At 38.4% G+C, this 26,710-nt stretch overlaps 1 protein-coding gene across 1 annotated transcript in view; it reads left to right on the forward strand.

The window, feature by feature from the left end:
- The window catches only part of DGKH (diacylglycerol kinase eta), a 1,992,493-nt gene that overhangs the window by 1,883,213 nt on the left and 82,570 nt on the right, over positions 1 to 26,710 (forward strand). Inside the window, exon 29 of the mRNA XM_044071702.1 lies at positions 20,368 to 20,498. Within this exon, the coding sequence (XP_043927637.1) occupies positions 20,368 to 20,498 (131 nt within the window). The remainder of the gene's footprint in view (positions 1 to 20,367; positions 20,499 to 26,710) is intronic.

Genomic DNA, 26,710 nt, shown 5'->3' on the forward strand with positions numbered 1-26,710 from the left:
TGTTAGAGATGATGGACTGATTGTTCAGATGTCACCTTAGTTAATGCTTGAAGAAGAAGAAGATGCATTGATAATTTTGTAGGGCCATTCTAATGCCCTACATAAATCTCTGTCTTCTTCTTGAACAGTCCATCTCACAGAGAATAAACCCCTTTGCAGACAGAGAAGGGATTTTATGTTTTAAGAAATACTACCCTCATCTAGATTTCCCTTCTAAGTTGCCTGAAATGCATGCTCTTCAATGAAATCCACAGCAGTCACAGCTACCCCTCAGAATGGCCTAGTTCTCTGAATTTGCACAGGCATAAAAAATCATGGCCAAGGACCAGTGGTGTAAGCCATATTTCATACCAAAAATGCTTCTGAAACTGTCCCTTAATCATTTTATCCATCTTCCTTCTTTCTCAGAACAGATGCCAGGGAAAAAAGGGTTCTTTCTGCCTTCAGTATGCAGCATTAGTTGAGGATTTACTTCAAATGTGTGAATGATTTCAGGATTATTGCCTGAATGTTCATAAATATGTCTGTGGAAAAGTAAACCCTATCTATGTGAGTTGCTAACAACAGTATTATTTTTTTCCCATCAGGCAGCGAATCACCCATTACTCGTATTGTTAGTGCGACTGCACCAGAGGCTTGGCTGATTTAGTTGACTCAAGGTGTGTCCACTGCAGATGTGTGCCATGGCCTTGTATTCATCATTTCATGCATTCACTAAGCAATGCTGCTAACATTATGATTCCTAGTAGTAGGAGGCTTAAGTGACCTTTTGAGCCTTTTGTCTTTAGGCCTACCTGCAACTCTTGCTAGTCAGTTAGAGGAAAGGGTTTAGAACTTGAGATTTTTCCCAGCAGTGATTCAATACAGAGGGCCTTTGAGGTCAGACATAATACATTTATCTACTTATCAGATCAGCTGATACACAAGAAGAACATCTCCAGTGAGGATTTATTATCCCCCCATTGTCTCCTTGTATCTGGTTGGCCTCTCCATTCATGTTCAAGAGATGGATTTTCTAGAAAGGTGAACAAGTATATAATTTTATAATCTTATTTATGTATGTTTTTGCAGGAATGTATCTAACTCCTACATTCCGTAGTTTTTTTCTGCCACTCACAGAATTTGGTTGCTAGTATTAGTGTTCATTTTAGGAAAGACCACACTCTTTCTGCCATGTTCTGTGTGAGACTATTTTTCTATGGAGGTTGTACTGGAACATTCAAGGATTCTGTGACCCTTTCTAGCCCACCATGTGCACTGACTGGTAGAATTAGTTCCTCCAAATTAGACAATGCCAGTATCATAGGTTCATAGTTAAGCATTAAGCTAGCTGCCCTTGTGGGACTATTTTAAGCCTATCCAATTTCCCTGTCAAAGGTGAGAATCAAATCCTGTACCTTGTGACTCTGAGGTAAACACCTTAAAAGAGAAGCAGAGGACATTCTTACTTATCAACTGATGTAATATTCAGACATAGCTATTATATTCTGAGGTGAAGGGAGTAGTTTAAATCATTCCATGTCACATTTCAGGAGTGAAAAACATCAAATGGTCGTGTAGCCAAAACAAGGTGGTCAAAATTCCATTTGATCTCAACTTCTACTCTATCCTTTTCGTTGATATACCCTTGCCAGTGTCTACCCTGCTTGTGCTAATTATCTCAGAGTCATTGTCTTTAGGAGTTAAATATATATATGGCAGCTGTTATAAATGTGCCTTGTATTTTTCTTGTCACAAGTCACAAATAATTCCCTTATCCCCCCAAAACTTATACACATGATGGTGTAGCAGCAGTCTTGGAGGGTAAAGGCAGTAGAAGTTATTTTTATCTTCTCTGTTCTTGAAACATTTGCTAAACAAGCCTGTATTACTTCCTCCTTGCTGCATTTGTTATTCCTGGGATAGTTACTATCTTGAAACTGCCTTTTCTCAGGTTTACTTAATTATTGATGTACTTTGGGGCTCAAGTGTAGATCATCATTTCAAATGCAGTTCTGTTTTTCCTTTCCTTTCCATCTGACCCTGAGTGAGGCTGTTTTTTCTAAGTAAATATGCCTTCTGATTGTGAAATCAGCTGCTGTTGTCCTTAGTGAGGCATCTACTAAATTGCAGTTTCTCAAAGCATGAGATTATCAATGTTGGCAGCTAAAGTCAGCAATTATAGCTTACCTCTAGCATTACATTCAGGGAGGTATTGTAGAGTGTCCTGAATGTTTACCAGAACTGAGCTCCAACATGTTGCCATATTCTAAGCATTTCTCTGCTTTCACTGAACAAAATGAGGTAATACCATTTTACCTAAGCTAACAATTGTTCTGGGTTCTTTGTCTAAACTCTGGAGAAAGTGTAGTCATGACCATCATTGTATTTTGCTAAAAATTAAAAAGATAAATGGTGGCCATATTTGCTTCTGCATTATTAACCTGGCCTGGCCTGTCCATCAAAGTTTTATTTTACCCATCTGTCTTCATAGAGGCTGGGCCTTAGGAGTCAGAGTTGTCATTCAGTGTGTTAGTTGTGTCATGGTAGCACCCATTAATAGGGTAATGACCCTGTGGTGTTCATCCCTTCTGACAAGTTGAGGAAAGAAATATTTGATTCACAGCTTTTTTGTAAGATATTTAGGTGAAATGTTAAATCAGAATGCATTCCACCTGGTCAGCCTGAGCTCTTATAGGTGGACATTAAATAGCCCATGGCACTTGTCTGAGAAGAACACATGCTTTTGATTATGCAAACCACAAAACAAAGAACAATGACACTACAGACATTGCATATTTGAAAAAATAAAATAAAATTCTTGCTGTAGTCACAGAATTCTAATTCCTAAAGAAAATAAATCAGAAGTTTTCATTTTTTTCTTGTCTTACCCAAAACAGCCCTGCATTGCCACCCACACATTTTCCATGCATGGTATGGTATTATTGTTCCAAAGCTTCACTGCCTCCTCTCATTTTTCTGTAAACTTTCTCCAAAGACTGTGTATAGTGTTGCAAAGTTCTTTTTATCAATTGTTTCCCCTCCCCCCTTGCAACCATATATCATATTTTCAATTTAGCTTTAGTACTGATTTTCTTAATTTATTGTTTTTCTCAGCTAGCATGTCATCTGTGTATATCATTAACACACTGAATTTTCTGCACTAATATTTTGGTATAAAGTGCACTTCTTAAGTCCATTTACTATTCCTTCTGCACACAGACAGGGCTTGTTTACCTTCCTCAGTTATGCATGAATTCATTATCACAATTTGGACTTGTCCACCATCCTCTTTTTTTTTTTCTTGTCAGTTCCTCTGTTTTTTTTTCTGAACTAGTATGACCAATTTTTGCTAGGACTTTATAACCTGAATTTAATAAAGTGATAGTCTTCCAGTTATCCAAGGCTGATTTTCTCATCCCTTCCATAAAAAGTTCATTACCTCTCTTGTGAGATTAGTTGGAGTGCTCTAGGCTGTGTGACTGAACCTTGCTGAATTACTTGATATATGACCTGTTTCAACCAAATGTGACACTTACCAGTCCCTTTTTCATCAAGTAAAGTGATTATTGTTAATGCTTTATCATTTTTACTTCAAAGACTACTGCTTTTAACTGACGCTACTGTATTTTCACTGTATATTTTTGTATTTGCTATTCTGGACACTGCTAACTTACCACGTGTTTGGGAATCTTTAGAAATTAGCTATGTAGTTATCTTGTGAGCAAAGGTAGTGTTACTGTTGTTCTGGATGTTTAAGCTGCTTCTGACTTTGTTTTAAAGTTGTTATCCAATTGGCTGCTGTGCTTTTCTTGTTCTTTTAAATTGCTCTGCTGTACGTGCCATTGCTCTCTATTTGGCTAAGCTGAACATCACACCGAGGTAGAATACAGTTTACCCTATGGACACAAATCCCCAAACCTGAGCTTTGACACCTTGCTGCACCTATCTTATACGTCTTCTGCTTCAGACTCCACCCCATACATCCAACTAGATAGCTGCAATGCAGATCACTGCTGATTTAAGGAGCTCTATGTAAAACTCACATACCTATTTACTTGTTACATGATAGGAATTAAATTTACCTTCTATATTCTGTAAGCTTCCTGACAGATGTAATGCTAACGTAATATGGTACACCTGCCATTTAGCCAAATAAACACCACTTGTTACTAGTTCTCTTTTTCTGAGATTATGGGCTCACAGACCACTTCCTCACTCCACAGTGTTAGTCTGCTACCACTAGTTACTTTAAGGCAGTCTGCTTAATGCTCACTGGTAACCATTTAATTCAACAGCACTACAGTCCACATGTAAGAGGTGCAATTACCTACTTAAATCAAAGGTTAGCCCACCCATATAGATAACATGCACACAACATATGAAGTTGTCAGTGCCCTGCCACTCACCAAAAATAAGCCCTTTTATGCTGAAGTACTTAAAAAGTCACTTCTTAAGCTGCAAAAACCTCTGAGACATAAGCCATTGCCTCAGATGCCTTGACAGTATAATAAAACTTTACATGATATAACTTTATTCACAGATGCTACGTAGAGAAGTCACCATGCTGGCCATACTATGCCCTGAAGGCATTATGGGCCAGCCAAAATGCAAGATAATGCCCTAATTATAGGTGAATGCATACTGAGCCACAGACACATTCCACTCACATGACAGAGAAAAAGAAAGGGGGATAGTGAGCGCCCCCCCCCCCCGGGTGTCAAGATCCGGTAGGTGACTAGGGCTCTTAAGACAAATCACTCCAGACATAGCTGTGGCATGGTAATTGTTCATGTGGATGTGAATGACATGGGACATATACATCCCTGGATTATATGAAGATGCACATGATTGCACTGTCTAAGTATGCATCCAAGGTGAGTATGCAGCTAGTCTTGGAACAGCATCCCACCTTCACCAAGGATGATACCCGAGTGCAAACAAAACATCATTGACTTCAACAATTAGCTTAGCCATTGGCGCCATTCACTGTGGCTGTAATGAAGAGAGATGGCTTACAATCTAACCTGGTTTGTAACGGATGTCCTGTACCTTTTTATCAAGGCTTTTGTATACTAGTCAAAATTTTTACCACCCCCAACAGTGCCTTTTTTCAGTCATATGAACCTACTCCATCTACCTTCTTCTCCTCTTGGCTTTTCTCGTTAGGGGTCACCACAGCAGAACAATGGTCAGCAGAATGATTGGCAGTGGAATTTTTACAGTGCAGAATTGCCAGCCTGGTGCCCAACCTTCCACTGAAGGGGCACACATACGCACATACTCACAGCAAGGGTCAATTTATTGTGTCCAATACACCTGCAGAATGTCTTTGGAATGTGGGAGAAAACCGGAGCACCCGGAGGAAACCCGCACGACTGCAGGGAGGACATGCAGACTCCACATAGAAGGCACCCCAGCCAAGAACTGAACCAGAGAACCTCTTGCTGTGAGGCAGCAGTGCTAACTGCTGCACCACCACGGCCACCCCAGTCTACTCCATCTACCAATCTAGGCAAACCGGTACAGGATAGTATGAAGGTAGTGCTGCTCAAGAAGGCTTCTTATAGTGTCTACATCATAGCTGAGACATGATTCCAGTCTAAGGACAGCACACTTTCCCTACCAGGGCATCATGTGAAAAGACCTTCTAATGATTGTGTACTTGCAACGGGTGGTGGTGTCTCCATATTTCCCTGTGAATCCATCACTTCAAGAATTGTTTGTTTGTAGAGTGAACTTGTATTCCTTCACATACTAGTAGCTTTAAAAAAAAAACTCCCACGTCCACCATCCATGACACATGCAGTTCATGAGCCATATCTAAATAATCTTTAATCCTCAGAATCATACCAACGCTATTCTCCTTAGAGATTTCAGTTATCCTTGCATTAATTGGATTACTTACACAGCCACAAACAAATATACACTACACTTCCTAGACTTTAACAAGGATAATTCCTTAAACCATATTTATGTCCCCTACTAGAGGTTCCAGTGTATGGAACTTGGTAATTACAAATATATCCCCTTTTGCCCTTCATCCAAATTTGCACCCTCTCTGGTTAAATTTGAAATTGTGCTGTGATCTTTACCATTAGAATGCAGCCTTGAACCCTGACTAATACTACCATATTCTGAGATTTTTCAAGGTGAAAACTGTATGATGGCCTAAGATAGTTCAGCAGGACCCTCCCTATTGAGGGTCCAATAGCAGACTTGGTTACACTCCTAGAGAGTTGCCACGGTTACCGTAGCAACTGCTTAAGTCCTCAGTCCCAACTTATAACAAATATAGTGTCAAGCTTACAAACAAACTGCATTGGTGGAACCCCAGCAAAAACAAACAGTATAACAAGATGAAAAAACTTGTCCATTAAAAACAAACTTAAAACACTACATATCAGACTTAGGAAGCTAAACAAAGAAGTTAGAAAACAAAGTCAAATCCACCAAGGCCAAATATGACCTGAAAATTACCACACCTGTTAAAAACAACATAAGTCCATCTACAGCTATGCCAGGAGATTGCGAAATAATACTCATCACTGCATGGCACTGGTACAAAATGACACTACTTATTCTGCCCCTGAAGACAAAGCTAGAACATTAGCAGACACTTTTAGATCAACTTTCTTTCCCTCATCTCCATCCAGTTTCCATATCCTTGACCTCTTTGTGGCTTCCCTTCCAAAGATATTTACTAAGCAAGTTCTAAAGGCTGTATCTGATGTCAAAAACATGTGTTCCACAGAAGGTCTGATAACATTTTATTTTATTTTGTTTGTCTTTTGTTGGCCAGATTTGTCTCACTAGGCTAGTGGCCTGTTTTCAGGGAAGACTCATAACTGGATGCCTCCTTACTAGTTTGAAACACTGCCTTAGTGACCCACTCCATAATCTGTTTAACCTTAGCCTATCATCTGACTTTGCACCTGAGATATGGAGAGCAGCTGTCATCACCTTCACAAAGGAGGCACCACAACTGATCTGGCAATTATAAGGTGCAAAAGCTTCATGAGCCTTATCTGCTAAACAATAGAAAGCAGTATTAATTTCCATTAAAAATTCAGACTCTGGGAATCTGCAGTCCATTGACTCAAACCAGTTTAGATTGGTGAAGGGTAGGTCTTAACTACTAATGTTCGTGGGCTTCTATGAGAGGGTTTCTGTGGCTGTGAAAAAAGGCATATGAGTGCATGTATATCTTGATGTAGCTCAGGCCTTTTAGTGTTCTAGTCAAGCTTAATGTAAAACACTATGTCACCTGCTGCATAGCAAACTGGCTCACTGGCAGAACCCAGCAAGTAAAGATAAGGGAGCACAGTGCCCCCCAAGAAGCTTGCTACCAGTGGCCTTCCCTAGGGATCATTACTTGGGCCAGTCCTATTTAGCATGTATTTCTGGCTCATCAAAGCTGATATCAAGGGCAGTTGGTTAACCAAGTTTGATGATCACTGCAAATTGAAGCCATCATAAACTCCTCAAATGCCTCTTGTATCCTATAGGAAGAAATAACATATACAAATAAATAATTCTAAGCTCACGGCCTTAAACTAAATTCAAAAAGATGTAGTATAGTTGTCTTTGCAAAAAGTGAGCCCTATACTGCAACCATATCAGTTGTACCCCCCCCCCCCACCAAAAGTGATACTTATCACAGTTCTAGGTAACTCTGTTGACAATGTGCACTGCTTTTATCATCATATATCTAAAGTCATTAGAAAATCTTTCTGTCTTGCCCAGATGAATGTAAGAGTACGTCTTCTAAGTTCAGAGTTGCTGCCATACTTCTCTACTCTTCTCTTATTAGGCCCATTATTGAATAAAATGCTCCCTTTGTCATGTATTTGTGCAGGGAACTAGTCCAACTCAAAAGACCACAATGCTTCTTTATTAAGAAATTAAAGGGTCTGAGCTCCATGTTTTATGTTGAACACCTCAAAAACTATGGCCTTTTTTTTTCTCTCTCTGACAGGCTTTTGTGGTGTGCTCTTGTTTTAGCATATAAGGCCTCTAAAGACCCTGTCCTGATTTACCTCCTTCATATTCACATAATTAGGAACACCATGTCAGCACTCAGGACCTCATTCTTCACTGCAATATAAACAGAACCTGACGGCAAGATAGATACCTCAACCAACAAATGCTGTTTTATAGAATAAACCTTGCATATTAAACAAAGTATCTCCCTCACCTTCTTCAAGCATAACCTGGACAAATGTGTGGATAACCTAATTTGGACAAATGTATGGATAACCCTGGTCTCCCTCTACAGCCCCTTATGGATAGGGGTGCCATGTAGTGGGAATTGCTGTAGCTAGGTGACCCCTATATATGATCTACTAGATGAACCGCCTAGTGTCAACCTGTAAACCCGGCCATTTTCAGGTTTTGGCATAGCTGTTTACATCATTCATTTGCAGAAAAAAACTCCCACATCCACCATCCATGACACATGCAGTTCATGAGCCATATCTAAATAATCTTTAATCCTCAGAATCATACCAACGCTATTCTCCCTAGAGATTTCAGTTATCCTTGCATTAATTGGATTACTTACACAGCCACAAACAAATATACACTACACTTCCTAGACTTTAACAATGATAATTCCTTAAACCATATTTATGTCCCCTATTAGAGGTTCCAGTGTATGGAACTTGGTAATTACAAATATATCCCCTTTTGCCCTTCATCCAAATTTGCACCCTCTCTGGTTAAATTTGAAATTGTGCTGTGATCTTCACCATTAGAATGCAGCCTTGAACCCTGACTAATACTACCATATTCTGAGATTTTTCAAGGTGAAAACTGTATGATGGCCTAAGATAGTTCAGCAGGACCCTCCCTATTGAGGGTCCAATAGCAGACTTGGTTACACTCCTAGAGAGTTTCCATGGTTACCGTAGCAACTGCTTAAAGTCCTCAGTCCCAACTTATAACAAATATAGTGTCAAGCTTACAAACAAACTGCATTGGTGGAACCCCAGAAAAAACAAACAGTATAACAAGATGAAAAAAATAGTTCATTAGAAACAAAATTAAAACACTACATATCAGACTTAGGAAGCTAAACAAAGAAGTTAGAAAACAAAGTCAAATCCACCAAGGCCAAATATGACCTGAAAATTACCACACCTGTTAAAAACAACATAAGTCCATCTACAGCTATGCCAGGAGATTGTGAAATAATACTCATCACTGCATGGCACTGGTACAAAATGACACTACTTATTCTGCCTCTGAAGACAAAGCTAGAACATTAGCAGACACTTTTAGAACAACTTTCTTTCCCTCATCTCCATCCAGTTTCCATATCCTTGACCTCTTTGTGGCTTCCCTTCCAAAGATATTTACTAAGCAAGTTATAAAGGCTGTATCTGACGTCAAAAACATGAGTTCCACAGAAGGTCTGATAACATTTTATTTTATTTTGTTTGTCTTTTGTTGACCAGATTTGTCTCACTAGGCTAGTGGCCTGTTTTCAGGGAAGACTCATAACTGGATGCCTCCTTACTAGTTTGAAACACTGCCTTACTGACCCACTCTATAATCTGTTTAACCTTAGCCTATCATCTGGCTTTGCACCTGAGATATGGAGAGCAGCTGTCATCCCCTTCACAAAGGAGGCACCACAACTGATCTGGCAATTATAAGACGCAAAAGCTTCATGAGCCTTATCTGCTAAACAATAGAAAGCAGTATTAATTTCCATTAAAATTCAGACTCTGGGAATCTGCAGTCCATTAACTCAAACCAGTTTAGACTGGTGAAGGGTAGGTCCTAACTACTAATGCTGGTGGACTTCTATGAGAGGGTTTCTGTGGCTGTGAAAAAAGGCAAATGAGTGCATGTATATCTTGATGTAGCTCAGGCCTTTTAGTGTTCTAGTCAAGCTTAATGTAAACCACTATGTCACCTCCTGCATAGCAAACTGGCTCGCTGGCAGAACCCAGCAAGTAAAGATAAGGGAGCACAGTGCCCTCCAAGAAGCTTGTTACCAGTGGCCTTCCCTAGGGATCATTACTTGGGCCAGTCCTATTTAGCATTTATTTCTGGCTCATCAAAGTTGATATCAAGGGCAGTTGGTTAACCAAGTGTGATGATCACTGCAAATTGAAGCCATCATAAACTCCTCAAATGCCTCTTGCATCCTATAGGAAGAAATAACATATACAAATAAATAATTCTAAGCTCATGGCCTTAAACTAAATTCAAAAAGATGTAGTATAGTTGTCTTTGCAAAAGTTGAGCTCCATACTGCAACCATATCAGTTGTACCACCCCCCCACACACACACCAAAAGTGATACTTATCACAGTTCTAGATATCTAAAGTCATTAGAAAATCTTTCTGTCTTGCCCAGATGATTGTAAGAGTACGTCTTCTAATTCAGAGTTGCTGCCATACTTCTCTACTCTTCTCTTATTAGGCCCATTATTGAATAAAATGCTCCCTTTGTCATGTATTTGTGCAGGGAACTAGTCCAACTCAAAAGACCACAATGCTTCCTTATTAAGAAAATTAAGGGTCTGAGCTCCATGTTTTATGCTGAACACCTCAAAAACTATGGCCTTTTCTTTCCCTCTCTGACAGGCTTCTGTGGTGTGCTCTTGTTTTAGCATATAAGGCCTCTAAAGACCCTATCCTGATTTACCTCCTTCATATTCACATAATTAGGAACACCATGTCAGCACTCAGGACCTCATTCTTCACTGCAATATAAACAGAACCTGACGGCAAGATAGATACCTCAACCAACAAATGCTGTTTTATAGAATAAACCTTGCATATTAAACAAAGTATCTCCCTCACCTTCTTCAAGCATAACCTGGACAAATGTGTGGATAACCTAATTTGGACAAATGTATGGATAACCCTGGTCTCCCTCCACAGCCCCTTATGGATAGGGGTACTATGTAGTGGGAATTGCTGTAGCTAGGTGACCCCTATATATGGTCTACTAGATGAATCGCCTAGTGTCAACCTGTAAACCCGGCCATTTTCAGGTTTTGGCATAGCTGTTTACATCATTCATTTGCAGAATTCTTAAGCAAGCTATCTGAGTTATGAAAAAGTATATCTCATCTCCTTCCAATGCACTTTCCTTATTTAATATTTTAATAAGGTTTGCAAATTCCCATATATCATCTTCATTATCATACCAATTTCCTTCTGGTTTCCTTTTTATTCCCTACGTCTGTCTTTTCCTTCTGTCATCCATCTTGCTTCTCTTGATTTCCTTTTCATGTAATTTTCCAAAACCTTTAGCTTCTATTTGTGTTTCTCTACCACTTGTCTTCCTTCTGTATTTTGTTTTTTTTCTAGTATGGCATTTTTATTCTTATTCTAGCTGGAAAAAGATGAGAAAGCATTTACCTTTTATAGTATAGTTCTCTCTCGTACTAAATTTGTAGCTTTTTTCTGTCTGCATAAATTCTGGGTTTTTTTTCTTTCTATGTAAATTTTCTTTTTATGTCCTTTTTTCTTCTATTATATGTGAGTTTGTTGCAATGTTGTTGTAGTCTTCTTATATTTTTAGACATTCCTTCATTCATTTTTTAACAGTAGCCACCATTCTTGATTACTTTCATAAAATGACCATCAATGTTAATAATCAGACAAGCTATTCCATTTTCAATTCCTCAAAAATAATCTGTGTGCAGATTTTAAAACTTATTTTCCCACATCCTTCTCCTTTTTGTATTTGAGAAGTTACTGCTGTGGCTTCATGATCTGATGACCCTGCTTGGGTTCCTCTTACTTATCTTCCAGTTCTTTATTTCCAAATGTGTAGTCTGTCATTGCTCAATGTTTTTCTCTTATATGCCTTAGTTTATTAAATTACTTATCTCTGTATTCTGAAAATCTTACATACTATTCTTACATCAGTCACTTTTTCCCCAGATAACATTTGAAGTGCCCCTACAAACATTCTATCACTTTTATCATTTGTCTTTATCTGACGTGCATATAAAACTTGCTCTTCCTTTCTCAATGTCCTCCTTCTGATCTACACGTATTGTGCTTTGTGACATGTATTTGTAAAGTTCACCACTTTTTTTCTGAAAAAAACTTCATTTTCCTGGACATGGTCATTGTCTGAAAAATGAGTAATATTTTCTTCCCTCCAAATGAAATTCATTTTAACTTTTTATCCATCTTATTATTGCCTTGTTTCTCTTACAGCTTTTGAGCTATTAACTTTTATAGTAAAATAAAGAAATAAAAACTTATAGCAATTTTCTGGTTTGTATTGTTGAGATGGTTACACATTCTGTCGTTTCGTTGTTCTTTTTTCAGGTTTGTTTAATTAATATTATCCTATCGTATTTACTTTTTTTTCCCTTCAGCTGCATATGCACATTCACATTCACTTTCTGTAAAAGTATCATGCACTTAATCTATCTATTCTGTTCATTCTGGTATTTTTTGTCTTGAATTTCTGCCACATCTGAAGGCCTTGCCTTACTTAGTTCTTTTGTTATGGTCTTTCTTTTTTGACTCCGCTCTTTTCCTCTTTCTTAGGTTTATGCAGCATTTATAGAGTAAAAAGGTTTGAAGAGCATTCAGTCTTATTATTTTGTTACTGTCATTTTATATTATGAGAGCATCATAAACAACAGAAAAATTCAAAACAAAAATATTTTGGTGGAAACTGTCTTTCACAAGCCCACACCTAGTTATTGGTAAACTTTGTGGTTGAAATCTTTACATTCAGTAATCGTATTCAAAATCAAGATGCAACATATACTTCACAGATTAAGATTTTTCCTGGCCAGTGACAACTAATATGCTACCTGTGAATGGAAAACAGAGTGAAGCAAACAGTGGTTTTGACTAGTGAGAATAACTAAAAATGATGCCTGATGGTAATGTTTTCATGGAATACCCATGCCTGCCCACATTAGTATTGACATCAGTGAAACACCTATGACAAGAAACAGCAGCTGGAGGAATCTAACCACATTCACTGTTGTATACAAACGTAGTCGTCCATACGTTGTGAGTGCTGCTGATGTGGCCCTTCCCAGAGGCGATAAATAAATAAAGCATTAGAAAATCTATTAAATTACAGAAAGTGAATCTTTAGTAAGTTAGAGATGCTTTCATTTCAAGCAATATGTTATCATATACCTGTTGTGTGAATATTTCCTTCCACCAAGACATTGAAACAAAGAGGAAAATAATGCACATTAATTAGTAGAATGTTGCATTTATTTGTGTCTGAGTTTTATTTTCATTAATGCAAATATCTAAATCCTTTCTAGAATAAATTGTATCACTTGTGGAAATTACAACTTGCATAAGGTAGCTGTTTGATTTCTGTTCTGTGTTTAGACAAGCGTCACAGGTGTATTTATTCATGCGGACTCACTTTAGAATGGCTCAGACTTACCAAAGCAGTGAAAAGGTATGCTGTTTGCCTTTATGCTAATTAGTCCCTTGATGGCAGCAAACTTACTTATGAAATGTGCCAAGAAAGTGCTCAGATTTTCCAAACCAAATATCAACAATACATAAAAAATTGGCAGTAAGTAAATAACATGCACACTTTGACACACACACACACACACACACACACACACACACACACACACACAGGGCTAACATTATTCAGAAGCTTGACTGGAAAATTCTCATTAATGGTTAGAAATCTTTTAGGCAGACACCCAGAAGGTACTTATTTGTAAAGTTTTGCAAGGAAGTTTTGTATCATTCTGTGATACATGGACTAGTGGAAAGCTTGATGTGATTCTAAGGGAGAGAAAGCTGGTAAGCTACCTCTAATATCCAGTAGATTAGAAAAAATACTACACTCTACTCCTTGTCTCCTGCTGTGTAGAAAAGGCTAGCAGGATGTATAGTATTTTAGCAGTAGACACTCTCTGGTTAATACACCAACAAAGCAACAATGAGTACTAAAAGACCAGACCAACCAGGCAAAGAAAAAACAAAAGAAAGGGAAAGACTGGGGGGGGGGTTGGCTATATACTTTGTGGTGACTACCTCACATAGCTGTGTCCTTCATTCCTTCCTGTCTTTTTTGGTATTCATTACATGTGAGGATGAATCCGTATGTTGGAATGTAAAACGGATGAGGAAGCTCTTGCTGACACACCTTAGAGCAGCAAAATGCCCTCTGGGTTTGGAGTGGACATCCAATTTACCATGTTAAGTGAAAGAATACAGAGAAACCCAAGTCATAGCTTCAAAGATGTCTAAGGCTGAAACTGTGCAAAGAAAACTGCTGAAGTAGCACATTCCTAGCAGAATGAGGTGTAATCTGACCAAGAATTGTTCTTTTTTTGCACAGACTGTACAACTTGAAAGGCAGTTATCTATTGTTTTCTTGGTGATTTGTGCATCCAACCTTTTCTGAATAAAACAGGCAGACTGGGGTTATCTGTGATTTTGTTCAAGCTATCATTAAAGAAATAATAAAGCATTCCAAGTTTCACATAAAAGATTCAGTTGTTTTTTATAATCATAATCAAAATGTAACATATTGTTGATTGTTTTGGTTATTTTTGATACAAAAGCCTCATACTTTCTAATGCTACATGTTATTAGGGTAGAATTGCTTTCTAACATGATGTTACAGCATGGTAAAATATTATTTTTTCAAAAGTGAGACCACTTGCAGAATGTATAGAAATAGTGCTCACCTGGAAATTTTGTCTTTAAGGATGTGTTGTAGACAAAAGTTATGCATAGCAAGGGGTTCCATGATGGTATCTAGTTGTGGCAATTTGGTTATGAGCTTTTGGGAACAGACTAATGTGTATTTTAATGAACTGTTCCAATATGTCAGTAGTTAACAGTTTTATAAGGTATGTTTTACTTGTGATTGAAGCTTCTATGTGGAGAAGTTTATAAGCTGATGGAATCTGAATGAATGATTACTACCTGCCAAGATTCATGATATACTTAATTTTAAGCGTATTTTAACATTAAAAAGTTAAAGTATTAAATTATTGTCTGAATACTTTTGTAAAAGATTTGGTTGCACAATTCAGCTATGAATTTTATTGGTCTTTTGTTGTCACATGATGAACTTGAAAGGTACAACCTGTGTTTTAATTAAATTTTTCCTGATGAAATCTTTCAAATTAGAGACAAAAGCACTTCTGATGATGCCATTTAGTGATTTTGCGGTTGACTTGCTTTTATATCCCTCTTGAGCTTTTTAACTTTTCCTGTTTCTTACACAACTATAAAAATATCTAAAGATACTACATCTGAAAAAATACGCCATAACTGTGTTACTGTTTTACATGCTAGGCAAAAAATTAAAAACATTCACTACGATGGGACATCTTGAAGTCCTCTACAAATGATGACTGTGCTTTAAAATGACTGAAAACAGAACAATCAGAAAAAAATATAAACTGCAAAAATATGTAAATAAATAAGAGTTACAGTGTAAGAGCTACATAGAACAAAACAACTGTAAAAAGAAACAGTATCTAACAAAACTTGCATTTCCTAGTTAAGACTCTGTAGGCTACTAACAGCTTAACTGGCAAAGTCTTCCCGACAGTCCTGTAAAAGCTTTATGTGTTAGAATGTATTCAGGCATTGCTGGTTCTTATATAGGAACAAAGTAATAATGCTGAAAGGAGATGTCCTAAGTAAACACTGTACTGTATTATACATGCACACATACTCATGCACATTGCAGTAATAATAATATAATTAAATACACGTAGACACACGTGTCTGCACACATACATACATAGATATAGATAGATAGATATAGATAGGTAGATAGGTAGATAGCTAGAGAAATAGGCATGTGTGTTTATATTTCTATCATCATTAAAGTTGAAGGAAGTAAGGCTTTTTCTTTAAGTTCAGATGAAGTAGCAAAGAATGCTGCTTGCTGACAATAACCAAGAAGGTTTTTATTGTCAGACTGGGAAGCAGCATCTAATATCCTCACAGGCAGCATTTGTAATAGCTTCAGTAGCCCCAACCTCTTAGAAGAAGCACAATAACTTAAAAAACTGTCTTTGAGCATCTTAACAGATACATTTATAAGGTATCTAAACAAACACTTGGTCTCTGGGTCTAGGCAGTATTCCTAGTATAACAAGTGTTGTAACACCAGGTTATATGAGGTGCAGTGGTCCTATTCTCAAATGAGACTCCACTTTAGACCTCAGTAATTTTACTTTAGTCATATGCATACTTGCAAAATAATAGAGAGGATAATAAAGTAATAGGGGAACTTATACAAAGAGATGCTTGGGACCTAAAACTCCTTTAATCTTCACCAGTTTGGCAAAGGCCTTACTGTATATGGATCTGGGTGGGGCCTTTACCACAATTCTGCTTAAATGATTTATTGGTATGGTGAATATAAATGGACGCATCACCCAGTAGATCAGACAATGGTTAAATAATAGAATGTGAGAGGCCTTCTATTAGACACCATGAGGTTAACTTGCAGTGTCCTGCAGAGATATGGGCTTGCTATCTGGGTATTTTTCAGACTTCAGCGGAAGAAGGGATTGTTGGCTTACTAAATACTACAGATGGCTGTAAACTTCTTAATATAGTTCCTGTTTATGTAAAAAAGAGAATGCTACAACAAGAATTAGATAAAACACAAATATTTTGCAACCCCAGTGACTTAACTGTGAATAACAACTGTCACAAAGTCAAACTTGGAAAAAAAACGTTGCTGTTTCTGTCAGGAAGCTGGACAACTTATAAAGATAGAGTGACTGATTAGTAGCACTAATGGATGGTGTATTCATCTTTGATCAGAATGTAGTCACAGTGACCCAGAAAGTTTTGAGTTGCCCATATACTTCTCAACTGTCCAGATTTTTGCAGAATGTCCAGATTTTGCATCATATTTTTAGTCAGTTCCCCATAAAAGTTGTGTTTTTCTGGCAAATCATTGAAGATTGAAGTCTCTAATAGTAAATAATGACACACATTTGAGTCTCAGACTTCATATCCTTCAGAAACTGTATAATAATGTAATACCTATTATTTTAGCAACTTTCTAAATTTATAGGAGTAATATTTAAAATCTGTCCCTATTTTGGGGCGTTTGTCCTCCCCCCCCCCATTATTTCTGGCTTTGTCCAGATTTCTTGCACTGAGAGCTTGAAAGATATGGTTGCCCATATGATAATCAAAGCCATGTCTAATTAAAACAAGTAAGTTACAGTTACCCTGTGTATGTCTTTAATCTGCCGTATCAGTAAATATAATATCACCTCCTGCAACTTCACAACTTAACACATAAATCAGTTAATAGATGTGCAGACTCGCAGAGAAGAAAGTCCTTGGGTTAGAAAACAAAACCTGTTCATAGAAACAAGAGATTTTCACTTGTTTCAGTGGCATGCAGAGTTCTGGATGGTGGGGGTGGGCAGATGTTTGCCTTGTCTTCAAGGCTTTGCATGAACTGAGCCTGTTTGAAAGCCTGGCTGTGAAGCAAAAACATGCAGGCATGTTGTGCAAAGTGTAGGACATGTTAAGTTGTAATAAACATCAATATTAAGATTACTCAAATAAGGAAAATACACTGTACACTGACTGACAAACCCTGGAACACATTTCCTACCAACATTAAAGAAAACAGTTTGCTATTCAGTTAAAAATGGCATGTATGTAGGCGCTCAGAAATTCACATATGAAAAGTGGCAGTCAAGCTTCTAAAAGGCCATTGGGCCATAACCATGATGATACAGCTCATTTATTAATGGGACATTCTTCAAATCCTGGATAATTTGGCCATGCAAGACCCAGATTCTTAGACTGGAAAGATTACAATGGTTTTATACAAAACAAATTGCCAAGTAAAGAAATCTTAGGTATAAAATCAGACTTCAGGAACTGGGTCTATTCACACTTGGCTATAGTTTTGTAAGACGTGACCTTCTTTTGATCCACAAGTTTAGAGATAAAGGCACTGAGGTAACTACTATGGACATTATAACTACCAACAAAGTACAAGGGACAGTGGTATGTTCTTTGCTGTTCCAAAGGTAAATGTGGAATTAAGAAAGAACAGCTTCCATGTAAGAGCAGGAGTGTTGTACAATTCCCTTCCACTCAGAATTAGAAATAGAGAGCTTAAGGGTATTTAAGAGTACTTTTGATGAGGCTGTTGATAGCAGGATATTTGATCCCTCTGTACTAGGTGTTACTTGTCTCGTGCATTCAGAAGAGACGAAGCGGTGTGAAGGGTTCAAGATACTTATTGTACATAAACACATCAGGAATTGTAACTGGAACATGTACTTAAGCTAACTGACTTACTCATTACTTCAAGCACACTCATGCATTTCCGTTCATGTCTGCATTCACTCTGACTGACTGTACAAAATGGCACTGATCTTGCACATGCCCAGTAACTTATATGCACATACTAGCTAGCTACAGTGGCTGACTAGGTACAATACATTCAGTGATCTACACTAGGGGACAAGCTCTTAGAAGGTTTAAAGTAAGGCTTCGAGTTTGGAAACATACACAGTGAACACTGAATGTGTCCGATGTCAGAAGCAGTGTTATCTCAGTGATTTGTAGACTAGTTAATGTTCAATGCATGCATTCCACGATGCTGTTCTTTCCCTTTAGGGTACAGGAGTGATACAGTGTGGAGTTTGACTGCTTCTCTGGCCTGTGCATGAAGCTTGACTATACTGTTTTCTGCATTTAAATGCTGCAGTCCCAGAGCAGGAACAAATTGTCATTATCCTGGCGTTTGTCCTTTCTCCGAGGTTGTGTGATAGCAGTAGTTTTAGTATAATTATCTATGGAGGTGTGCCTCCCTCCACAAAAATACTTTTTTTTGTTTTCAGTTTAGTTTCAAAGGAAGTAAAAGCAGTTCTATATTTTTCTTATGTAGATAATGTTGTATATATGGCAGGATGTGATGGTCCTACCATGTCTAGTTCATCATTAATCCGCTATAAGCCTTATGAAGGTTTCACTGAAAGAAAGGGACTTTTTATATTAAAAAAAAAAGTAATCAGACAGCTTCTAGATGTTTATAACTGAATATGTTGAAAAATTTCTCATGCTTTTATATGTCTGAGCCTGCCTTCATACGTCGTTACTCACCATAATAAGATAAAGTATGTTCTTCACTGCTTTGGGAAGTCAATGCCATTCCAAAGGGGTTCATCTTGGCTAAACTCACAACTATTGAGATAAAAAGACAGAAAGGAATGAAACATCTCAGCTGCTGATACAAAAACTGGTACTTAATATGTATTTTTACCATAGTACTAACACCACATTTTTTTCTGATATTGCTTTTTTTTCATTTGTTAATAGCACTTACTGTTATTGCTAAGCAGTAAGTCCCTATGATGATAACCAATATTTTCATTCTTTTGTTAACAAAGTATAGACAAAAGGGGCATTTTCATGTATGAACTGAGAAGTATAAGAGAAGGAATCAAAGCAGCCATGCAACATTTAGACATTATGCCACAGTCAGAGATTTTAACAATGATGAAAAGAAGGTAGAGGTGCCAGGTATGTCAGCTGTCAGAATTATTGTTCTGTGTAACGTACTTACTGAGGTTAGACAGGCCATCCATCAAATCTAAGGTACTTGTAAGCACATCATTAATTGATAACTCCATATCAAAGAAGAAAACATTTCTTATGGCTAATCTGAATTATTTAGCAACATTTAATATTGTGAATAGTCTGCAAAGTGTGATATGCTGCCCGTCAAGTGCTGAATTTTTTCTTTCACATGTAAACTGTCATTGCAGGTGAGACTGGTTTTACCCCTTGTGGGTGTATTTCCTCCATCTGAGTATGAAAGTCTGTTACCTGAAACTGCAATGTCATCATTCATTGTGAAGCATTAAACTGTGAAACAGGTGATATGGGGACTAATACCAAAATAATGTGGATTATTCCTAGAGGGCTAATGTCACACATTGAGTAGAGCTCCATTAGTGAATAGAAATGTCATAGCATTTCTAACACGTGGTAACAGAGCATGCATGTTTCTCATTACAAATAGATGAATATATCTTCACTGTATGGTGCAGGGTCAACATTTTGCTAAACAGCATGCCATCCGTATTTCAGCAGGTTTCTTGGGCATCTTTTCAGCTGTAACATTGTACAATGATGTGGTGTTCCCTGTTTGAGTCTCTTGTAGTAGCATAAGTGCATAACAAGAGATTGTCTTGTAAGTGATGCTGGTAGGCTACCTGCATGAATATGTACAGCTGGTGATTGAATACAAAATGTGCTTTAACTTGTCCCTCTTCCCTTCCCCTTGCTAGCACTGCTGCTTTTCTCTCATTTCCCTCTCTTTCTACCTAACCTTTGCTTGTGGTGCCGATGAGCATGTAGAAATTAAGGGGGTTTTGCTCTTAACTTTGGTAGTTCAAAAGTGGGGCACAGATGAAGTCGCTGCTTGGCTGGACCTTCTCAGTTTGGGAGAGTACAGAGAAATCTTCATTCGCCATGACATCCGAGGCGCTGAGCTTTTGCACCTGGAAAGGCGCGACCTGAAGGTATTTCCTATGTGCTTGTTTTATTTTCTTTCCTCTTGCAAATTCTGATTGTAACTTTTCCTTCTGTCTCTTCTCTGTTATGTGTTGCTGGCTTGGCTTCTACTGTGCTGATCTGCAGTTACTAATACCTGTTGTGAATCACTGTCAGTCAAAGAACTTATTATCATGTGTCAAGTTTAAACATGTTGGGTGCTTTATTAAAATTAGTGATCTACGTACAGTGCCGTATAATTTTTATTTTTTTATTTTGGAAAGATAATGCAGTCTCTTTAGCTATGATAAGGATTACATTACAAGAGTCTTAGTAACTTTCAGTACTAAAAGTGATAGGAGATACTATGTGTAGTTCATTAAGTAGGTACCTAGCTGTTTAAAACTACTGAGTTTTAATTTAGCAGTATCCTATAGATCTGGGTTTAATTCATACAGAATCTACCTAGCCACTGTATATTTATAAGTCACTTAATCAGACCAAAGCTCCATGATTATCCCTGAGAACAAGCAGTTGTCTCTTGTGGACCCTACCCAGTTAACAAAGACAAATTAAATCAAAATATAAATGGAGTTGCCATGTAATCAGTTGTTCAGTTGCACTGCCACAGCTACTAGGAATATGCATCACAAGTTTTCCTTCAAATAGTGGTCATCATGCTTAGAAAACCTTTAAAAATTGGGTTTTCTATAAACAATTGTGCCTGCATGTCTGTCATGTAAATTGTCTGTAATGTGACTTAAGCCTTTTACTATCCATTTTGTAGTACAAATTTAGTACAAATTCAGTGCATTATGTATAAGCTGCATTTGTATTTCAACAAAACACTGCTGTAAACTAGCTGATTTATGTTGGATGGATTACGCTTCATGAGTAGTGAAATTAAGGCATATGGGGGACATTGTCAAACAAACTACAGCAGAAAAAAATACATGGTATAATATACTGAAAGTGGAAAAATGCTGTCCTAGACCATTTAAACCTGATCTTGCAGCTAAATATATGCTGCACTAACATTAGAGTTAAATATAAGAAATAAGAAAAGCCTATTGGACAGTGGCATCAGCATGAAAAATACTAGGGGCAAGGCTGTTCCCCAGAGAAAATGAAAGATGGGCATATTCTGACCTATAGTATTAGTATAGTATTAGTATAGTATTAGCGTGTTAAAGATGAGCATATTCTGACCTATAGTATTAGTGTTAGAATTAGTATTAGTGTTCGTGTTAGAATTAGTAGTAGTATTAGTATAGTATTAATGTGTTAAAGATGGCATATCTGACTAGAGTACTTGTGAACTGATCTTTCTAGCTTTTGAGTTCTACCTGCTGCCATGCATATCCAGCGAGCTACTGCCATATTTGGATTGCCTCCTCATCTATAGTGTGCTGTTCATCAAATCTCTAGAAATACATTATAGTGTTGCTAAGCAACCAGAGCTGCAGATAAAGACATGCAATGGCGAATACATATATATATTTACCTAGAGCTGGTGCTGCTGCTCCAGTACGGCATCACTATACCATGTGCCAAGAGTTTCCTACCACCACTCAGCGCAAGATGGCCTGACAGTATCAGAAATTTTGTAATAATATCAGCAAGCATGAGGGCCAAAGTATGATTTTTTTCAGAATGTAGGTTGAGTAATGCCAGATATGTGTAAAGCAGAGAAATCATTTTTGCAAAATCTGTTCCAGTCAGCTTATGTATTTAAAACAAGTATGTCTGCCTGTAAAGCTGCCTGCATTGTTTTGTTGCAAAAGGTGAAAAAAGTTTCCGGGTGTATTCAGAAAGATCCATAACATGATCACACTGTGCAAAATGCCACAGAATTGTTGCAATACTGCACTGCACTACATAGACTGCATAGACATGTACCAGGGAAGGCATGGCTCTGGCATGCCATTGAAAGGACAGCACAGGAAATGAAAACAGCTGTGCTGATGGGAAGCAGTGCATGTTATGTGCAGTTGTGCAACCAAGAAAAAGCACAGTGTGGCAGTATGCCTGATGTTATGCACATTGAAACATACAACAAAGCACCTCATAGCTGCTATGTGGGCACTGTGAGCATGCCACATAGAGCCAGTACAACAAAGTACTAACAATCCATCATTGAAATGGGTAGGAAAGTGGTATACAGGATGACCAGAATATGGATATCAGCAAGCAGATGAACATAGACAAGGGTACCCTGCAGCAAAGATGGGAGAGGAGAGATGGCAAGTTTTTTTTTCAGGGACAGCTGCCTATTTTCCCTTTTTTTTCCAAGAAGGGAAGAGCAGGGAGTGTAGTAAGGAGCACTCATGGGAAGAAACGAGATAATAGGGAGGGTAGCAGGGGCAGACAGCATGTCACATCATGAAAATAGAGACAAGGACGTAAGGACACAGATAGAGGAAGGGCAGTTGTGATGGGGAGAGTTAACTGCAAACAGTGTATGGAGAGTGATACACAGGGAGCAGAAACATCATGATGGGATAAAGGGTGGGGGTACTGTGATCCTGTCAAACTGGCCCAGAGGAAAACCAACCCAAAAGTCAGTTACCTCCATGGTTAACATCCTGGGCATGCAACACCACTGGTGCTTGATAGTTGGGAACAATTGGTCATTTGACTTTATTAGTCTCACAAGGAGAAGCACTGAATTGCTAGTCTGGGCATCTAACTGCCAACCCCAACTTTGCCATCAACAACTACCATACTTGCCGCTAGGTGACCCAGGATGTCCCATCCATGACATTCCCATGTGAGGAGCCTTCACTGTCCACATGAAAGGCATATGAAGGGTATCAGCAAGCCCTCCAGGTTTGCTTCCAAAGAGGGACCTTTATTCCCCTACAGAGGGATAGTCCTGAGAACTACTTGTGACAAAGTGATATGCACTTTAGTTGGTGAAGATCCAGGTGGGAGTCCAACTCTACAAAGAGGCCAGTCACAAGTGGGGTCCCTCAGGGATCAGTCTTTGGACCGCTCCTTTTTGGCATTTACTTTTCAGAAGTCAAGGCCAATGTCAGTGGTGTCTGGCTGACTAAATTTGCAGATGATTGCAAATTAGGAGCTGAAATTGAATCTCACACTGACAATAATGTTCTCCAGGAGGGGCTGACACAGACAAACAACTGGTGCCAGAGTCTTGGACTAAAACTAAATTCCAAAAATGCATAATAGTATCCTTTGGGAACTCATCCATCCCTGGTAACTATCATATTGACAACACACCCCTTAGAGTTGACCCAGTAGTCAGGGACTTAGGAACACACATAGATAGTAATCTAGCATTTGATCCTCATGTGTCTACAGTGGTGAGGAAATCATTCTATGTTGCGCAGCTTATAAACAAAGGTATGGCATCTAACTCCAAGGAAGTCATTGTTTCACTGTATTCGGCATTCATCAGACCTGTCATTGAGTACAGTGCTCCCTTTGGTATGTACCTAAACAGGTATATTCAACAAGTGGAATGTCGACAGAGATTCCTCACTAAAAGAATACAAGGCGTAAGTAATATGTCCTATGCAGACCGCCTCAAGCCCCTATCCCTGTATTCTGTCTCCTACAGGCTTTTGAGGGGAGATCTATGCCTGGCAAACAGAGCATTGTCAGACCTCACTGCATATCCAGAAAAAAACAGTACCAGAATTACCCATTCTAAAGACTTAAAACTTGCCTGTGATATAAATAGGACCTGCTGGAGAGATAGGTATATATCCCAGAGACTACCCAGTCTATGGAACAGGCTCCCCATCCATGTGAAGCAGAGTTCCTCCGTAATCCCATTCAAGTGTAACTTGGACAATTGTTTGGGAAACCTGAAATTCATCTCTGGTTTGTCGCCAATGTCTCTGATGCAAACAGGTAAGCTGTAAATGATTTATCTCCCAGGCCCATGCTTACACTTATCAAGGGTATCAGAACTTGTCAGAGATTTGGGCTGCATGGCTAGGCTTAAAAAGGCCCTTGTGGTCATTAGCCTAGTAATCACCTATGAACTCTTTCTATACCACATTTGACCCTGTACAGAGAGAAAACAAACTCAGAGAAAAAAACTTGACCATTAGTACACACAATTATAACTCATTTATCTCTAATTTAAAGGACACATAACCACCTACAGCACTCACCCTGGAGCCTCAAGAGCCCATCTTGTCTCTTCAAGCCAGTCTCATGGTTCAGTACTATCTTTGCTGGCACTGTAAGACACAAAAAAGGCAGTAATCAGTGCAGCACATTATTGTCAGGGTGCAGAGCACACTAGCATGTGAAGTTACTGTCCTGTTGTTGGGGAGCTCATCCTGGCAGAGTGCAAAGCACAAGAGCATATCAGGTTACTGCCCTTCATTTGGGAGGTGCCCCTTTTCAGGGGATAGAGCACAGTGGCATGTAAGCTTACTATCCCTCTGTTGGATGGCTAACACAGTATCATCTGCACGCAGAACACCACACCTACCACAGGTGATACAAGGCCTCCTGCACAATTGTCTGTCCATGCAGTCAGCACAGGGGTCTATATCATATGAGCGAACAGGAAAAACCACGAACGCTCATAATCTCAAAAGTACTGGACCTAAAAGTGCTTTTTCTGAGATTGCGGTATAGTGAAGAATGGAATATTTGCCCTTTCCTCATTGTAATGCGATCTCAGAATAGCAAGTTCGAGGTCCGGTACTTTCGAGATCGTGAGCGTTCGCGGTTTTTCCTATTTGCTCATATTATATAGACCCCAGCACAGTGCTGCAAGATGGGGAAGGCAGTAGTACCATGCCCACTGCTGACTCCTGTGTGGCGCAGGGTGCAACTATTGACAGCTTAGTTGCACACAGCTGTGTAACCAACAATACATCATTGGAAAGGTGAATGATGCTGTCACTGATATCTTGGAGCTATCTTGCACACCTACAGGATATATCTCTTTGTTTGACCATAACACTAGTGTTTGTTTGGCAAAGAAAATACAGTTTTTGTTTCATAAATTTACAGTCTAAATTCAGCATCTACACATAGACACCAGTGCATAGTGCATAAAAGGTGGGCAAATGAATGGATTGATTAAGTGACTACTCATTCACAACCTTGGGCATAAATGAAGGGTTAGTACTCAAGGACACCCAGTCGTTATGAAAAACCATAAAAGGAGGAAAAGCCATAAGGGCTTGAACCTCAGACACCCATCTGGCTGAAGTCAAAGTTAACAACAAAACAGTTGTCCAAGAGCAATGCTGCAAGGAAGCTGTAGCTGCAGATGTAACAAAAGGAGATAATGCCAGCCCAGCTATCTGGAATTTTGTAAATGATTGTATGTAATTTGTGAATATTACAATGTTTTATATAGAAGTGTAACAAAAGGGAGATACTGCCAGCACAGCTGTCTGGAATTTTGTAAATGGTTGCGTGTCATTTGTGAATGTCAACATGTTTCATGTAAGATGCTTGTGTTACAAATGTATTGGAACTGTATGTCATATTGTTCAGACGTGTGCTGAAGAGATATTTTGTGAAGTACTGAGCAGAAATGTATATGCACTAGTGCAGCTGTTTAGCTGTATATATTTTAACAGGAGATTATCTTGCAAAAATTCAGAAGAATAGTTGAGATTGAGTTACTTTATGGCTGGGCCATAAACATTATCTGTCAGTTTCAATGCAGTGACAGAGCAATGTCTAGAACTAGAAGTGTTTTGTATTGTCTTGGAAGTGCTTATTGTTTTATGATTTCCAGGATCACCTTAGATCTAAGAATAGTGCTGGTTTATGTATTTTCACAGGTAGATGCTAAATGCTAACAGCTGCATCAGTGGGGGTTTTCACCTGGGATAGTCAGATGACAAGTGATGTCATGCTGCAGGCTACCCCAGCAGTACTATCTGAAATATTAATTTAAGAAGCCTCTGAGAGAGAGAAACTGAGCATTTTGTATTTTGTCTTTGAGCTGACAAGACTATCCACTCACCACATCTACCTGCTTGTTGCTCTGTAAGTATGTTAACTAGGGTATAGTAATTTCTCTTGGATACAGTCAGGAAGATAGCAAAGTATGGCTTAGATGTTTTCTTTATTTATTTGAGACTGTCCTGCAATGTTGTTTTAAATATTTCCTGTGATTTTGAACTCTGATGTAACTGTGATTATATGCTGAATATTTTCTTGTTCTTTTATTATTTATTATTAAATATATTTAGACCTTTCATTGTGGCTGGTATTTGTGAGACATATTTAAGTT

This window comes from Protopterus annectens, chromosome 5.part0 (genome assembly GCF_019279795.1).
Source record: "Protopterus annectens isolate FY-2018-M chromosome 5.part0, PAN1.0, whole genome shotgun sequence".
NCBI classification, from domain to species: domain Eukaryota; kingdom Metazoa; phylum Chordata; order Ceratodontiformes; family Protopteridae; genus Protopterus; species Protopterus annectens.